Here is a 5,104-nt window from a genome sequence, read left to right as displayed (position 1 = left end):
CCAGACCTGGCAGCATTATCTGCACCGCATTGCTCAGTAGAAGCCTGAGCTTCTAAACCCTCCGTGAAAATACAGCTGTGTTACATTACATTATTTGTCAGACGCTCTTATCCAGAACAACGTACAGTTGATTACACTAAGCAGGAGACAATCCTCCCCTGGAGCAGTGCAGGGTTAAGGGCCTTGCTCAAGGGCCCAACGGCTATGCGGATCTTATTGTGGCTACACCGGGATTAGAACCACCGACCCTGCGGGTCCCAGTTGTGTACCTTAACCACTACGCTACAGATCAGAGGCAGAAACCCGGTGTTCTCTGGATAAAGAAGGTCGATCAGGTGCCACAGTGAGCACATTACAGTCTGAACTCCACTCAGCAACGGGGGAAGAAAACAAACCACGGGCAGCTTCATTTGAAAGAAATTTAATCAAGAACTCTTTACAAAATCAAATCTCCATTACAAAAAAGTTAGAAAGAGAGGGAGGGTCTGAGGAGAAACAGAAAGCAGAGGTCTAACAGACACCAGAGCTCACAGAGCTTAAAACAGAAAGCCCAAACCTCCTCTCCTCTAAAGGGTTTTTTTGGTGTCTGAAGGTATCATACCATTTTTATTATACACTTCCAGTAAAGCAGGAAAAATAAAACGCCTCTAAAGCACAAAACTGCAGGTTTAACGGTGTACAAATGACGAGCAGAGGGGCAGCAGAGGGGCAGGAGAGCCGGGTCCTCAGTCCTGCGTCGAGACTGAAACTTCACCACCATGCCGACTCAGCGCCCGGGCGGGGGAATACGCAAATAAGCCTTAACGCCTTCTCCTTTTTTTAAAGTTATTTGTCTTTTTCGTTTTTTTCATGTATTTTTTTTTTTTTTATTCGATGCAAATAACATTATAAATTAAAAACTTCACAAAACGAAACGCCCGGAGAGCGTCTCACTTCGGGGGGGTGGGGGGTCTTGGGGTTGTGCTGGGGAGGTCCAGCGTCAGGCCGTATGTACAGGGGGGGAGGGGGGGGGGGGAGGGGGGGGGCTGGGCTCACCAGCCCGGGACAGCACACGCCGGGCCCCGGGCCCCGGGGCCCCACACAGCCACTCCACGGGCCCCGGGGCCCCACACAGCCTCTCCACGGGCGGGGCCCCGATCATCGCCGAGCGGGCATCAGCAGCTGGGTGGCCGTGACGGAGTCGGGGAACAGGTTGTGATAGGTCGGGAGGGGGACGTACGCAGCCGTGATCATTTTACCTGGAGGGGGGGGGGGGGGGGGGGAACAAAACCACACTCAGTTAACCTCACTCAGCCCGTTCTGCCCCCAAGCCCAATACGACAAAACCACACTCAGTTAACCTCACTCAGCCCGTTCTGCCCCAAGCCCAATACGACAAAACCACACTCAGTTAACCTCACTCAGCCCGTTCTGCCCCAAGCCCAATACGACAAAACCACACTCAGTTAACCTCACTCAGCCTGTTCTGCCCCCAAGCCCAATACGACAAAACCACACTCAGTTAACCTCACTCAGCCCTTTCTGCCCCAAGCCCAATACGACAAAACCACACTCAGTTAACCTCACTCAGCCCGTTCTGCCCCCAAGCCCAATACGACAAAACCACACCAAGTTAACCTCACTCAGCCTGTTCTGCCCCAAGCCCAATACGACAAAACCACACTCAGTTAACCTCACTCAGCCCTTTCTGCCCCAAGCCCAATACGACAAAACCACACTCAGTTAACCTCACTCAGCCTGTTCTGCCCCCAAGCCCAATACGACAAAACCACACCAAGTTAACCTCACTCAGCCTGTTCTGCCCCAAGCCCAATACGACAAAACCACACTCAGTTAACCTCACTCAGCCCGTTCTGCCCCCAAGCCCAATACGACAGGGGGTCTGGGCCTGGCCTGAGAGACAGCATAGCAGCCATTTGATTGGTGGAAAAAGAATACAGTCGAGATGCCATGATTTTACAGTAATTATGTTTGAGTGGAATATGGCAGTCTTGGGTCTGAAAGGGTTAAAGCATTAAAGTGCACAAATGAATAAATACAAGACACAACCCAGGTGCACGTAAAACACAAACTACAGGCCCATGAGCTGTGCAGGTGTCATTTGGATTTGTAGGAAAAGATTTTCAGGAATTTCGATCCTCAATAGTTGAACACAGAAGTGGTATATGCACTCTATAAAGACAGACAAAATCGTTGCAAAAATCTAAATTCATAGTGCAATAAAAGAAGACGTTTTTTTTTTTTTGCATTTTACTTGGAAATGTAACTAATCTGTGCAGACTGCAACGGGGTGTGGCTTGGGCCTAAACGCGGACGTGAGCATCGGATAAGGAGCCAGGCACACGGGGGTCAGAGCTCCGGGGCGGGGGACCCACCTGCAAACCAGCGGCCGTGCAGCGCGTTCACTGCGGCCATCGCAGCCGGGATGGTGGGGCATTTCACGTACACGTTCCCCTGAAACACACACAGAGGGCCATGGGTACACAGCACGTCTCCAACATGATTACAGCATGATCTTCAACACCCCTCACTGACTTTCTTCACAAAAAAAGCCTCTAGCTTTCAGAAATTGACAAATACTTCAACATCACATAATACCTAGTGCTCACTGTTTACCTAAGAATTAGATTGTATAAGCACCGTATCGGGCCCGATGGGACCCCCAGTGTTTCTGCCTTCACAAGTCCTGACAAGCTACTCAACAGCGTGAAAAAATACTTCCTAACGTCTGTGCAGAATTTACCCTGTGCCAATTTCCATTTACACCCCCTCGTTCTGCTAACCAAACTGAACCGAAAGAATCTCCCGCAATTCTCCTTGTTGATCCCTTTTATGAATGTAAAAGCCTCCATCAAATTGCCCAGCCCATCCAAGCCTCCTATACCACAGCTTGAAGAGATTAAGTATTTTAATTAATTCCTCATAACTCCTATCATTCATTTCAGGAACCAATTTAGTTGCCCTTCTTTGTGCCTTTCCAGAGCCCCTATATCTTTCCTGCAGTACTCAACAAGAATTTGTTCAAACAGGTTTCGATAATAGCCAGACATGGAGCCCGTTTATGAGCGAGTTAAACTGATCAGGCCACGTCAATAAATAACCCTCCTGTGTGGTATTAACAGAGCAGCTGTGTTCGGGGGTTCGGGTATGTAAAGGAGCGGCTCTTACCTGCGGCGAGTTCTTATCCACGTATATGTGCACCACGCCGCCATGTTTGTTGCATTCTTCGATGACGTCGTCCTGAATCTCCACATCCCAGCCCGGCCCGTCCTCCCTGAGAAACCAGGAAACGGGAAATGATGTCACTTCCTGGGAGTCAAGCCCCTCAAATCACTTTAATCACAGATTCACCTTGCAGTATAGCTCAATGTTTTTCTCCGAAAGTCAGCACAACACCTTCAGCTCAACTTTGTTCCTGGTATATAAACCACTTTGAGATGCTGAGGACCTTTCCCTAGCCAGATAGCCTCTGGTGCATTTTCCAATCATTACATTACATTATTGCCATTTGGCAGACGCTCTTACCCAGAGCGACGTACAGTTGATTAGACTAAGCAGGAGACGATCCTCCCCAGGAGCAATGCAGGGTTAAGGGCCCTGCTCAAGGGCCCAACGGCTGTGCGGATCTTATTGTGGCTACACCGGGGACCGAACCAGCGACCTTGCGCATCCCAGTCATTTACCTTAACCACTACGTCACAGGCCGCCCCCATCACATGCTGAAACACAGGCCCCGTCAAGTCATGTACAACAGACCCAACAACCTCCCACAGAGCAGCGCTGAACGCGGGCAGGGCCCGGTTACGGGCGGTACTTACGCCTGAGGGTTGAACATGTTGGCCAGCTGGAAGCAGTGGGTGGCCAGGGGCTGTGTGGGCAGATTCAGGGGCGTATTCACGTTCATGCTCATGCTCATGTTCAGCGCCGGGCTCATGGCTGCAGCTACAGAACAAAACAGAATGAAGACGTTACATTACATTAATGGCATTTGGCAGACGCTCTTATCCAGAGCGACGTACAATCCTACCCCTGGAGCACTGCAGGGTTAAGGGCCTTGCTCAACGGCCGTGCAGATCGTACTGTGGCTACACACGGGGACCGAACCACCGACCTCGCGGGTCCCAGTCATGCACCTTAACCACTACGCTACAGGGCGCCCCTGTAAACATGACTACACACACAAGTGCAAATAACCGCCATAGGGGAGGGACAAGACGGCGGGCTATGAGTTCGGTCACACGCCACTCCATCACCACCCCCCACTCCTCATCCACGGGCCGTGTCTGACGGTTTAGGGAGCAGTATCATTGCATAAGCTCCATCCGCGCATTCTCCCTCGAGTGACTCAGCGGTACGCAGCGACTGCATCCCGCCTACGGCCCTGCGTAACCGCCAACAGGTCGAAAGGGCGCTCCACGCTATGCAAACGCCACACGAGGCACAGGCACATTCCAGCCGAGAAACCACACCATCGCACGTCCACTGCTGCAGCCCAAAACACAGCACGACTGCTTAGGGTCGAAATACAGGCATTAACCTGCCCATGCAATACACCCCCTTAACCTAAAACACAGCAGGACTGCTTAGGGTCTCCATGCAGGTGTTAATCTGCCCATGCAATACAGGCAGACAGTATTCCACATCAGCACAAAAGGCGCACTGGCCTCTGTGGCCACAAGGGGGCAGATTTTCAGTGCGCGCCAGAGATGATAATCATTCTGTTGGTTAAGAACACGCACACTCTGTCTATATCCCGGTTCTCAGGGGAGGGGGGGGGACGCGTACGCTGGAGAGGGGGATCATGCGTTAAATATGGGAATCAGTCACCTTCTGGGGGTTGGGTCAGCCTTGCTTGTAAATCTACAAGATCAGAAGAAACACAATCACCAGGTGCACTTCCATGGAAACAGAGTTTTCTTTTTTTTCTTTTTAAGTTAAGACTCGAGCGATGGACTTTGTGAAGATGGGCATGGGGAGAGCGGGATGGACGTCTGACTGGAGTGGCGATGAGTGAGGAGGAGCCGGACAAGGCCTCAAACACACCCCCCCTCACCCCCCCGCCCACCGCACCGGGTCACTCTCCTTTGCTCTCATTTTACATGTC

At 51.4% G+C, this 5,104-nt stretch overlaps 1 protein-coding gene across 4 annotated transcripts in view; it reads right to left on the bottom strand.

Annotated features, from left to right (window-relative positions):
* Window positions 1–405: 405 nt before the first annotated feature.
* Window positions 406–5,104, bottom strand: part of LOC133138301 (RNA-binding protein 39-like) — an 18,381-nt gene continuing 13,682 nt past the window's right edge. For 2 of the 4 annotated variants that reach the window (XM_061256932.1, XM_061256931.1), the window contains exons 13-17: window positions 4,828–4,860; window positions 3,819–3,942; window positions 3,169–3,274; window positions 2,376–2,454; window positions 406–1,238 (exon numbers count right to left, since the gene is read on the bottom strand). In XM_061256932.1, coding sequence (XP_061112916.1) covers window positions 1,138–1,238; window positions 2,376–2,454; window positions 3,169–3,274; window positions 3,819–3,942; window positions 4,828–4,860 — 443 coding nt within the window. In that variant the 3' untranslated portion in view covers window positions 406–1,137. The remainder of the gene's footprint in view (window positions 1,239–2,375; window positions 2,455–3,168; window positions 3,275–3,818; window positions 3,943–4,827; window positions 4,861–5,104) is intronic. The other 2 variants (XM_061256934.1, XM_061256933.1) reach the window with 1 other exon arrangement.

This window comes from Conger conger, chromosome 10 (genome assembly GCF_963514075.1).
Source record: "Conger conger chromosome 10, fConCon1.1, whole genome shotgun sequence".
Lineage (NCBI taxonomy): Eukaryota > Metazoa > Chordata > Actinopteri > Anguilliformes > Congridae > Conger > Conger conger.
This window is presented reverse-complemented; position numbering and strand designations above follow the sequence as displayed.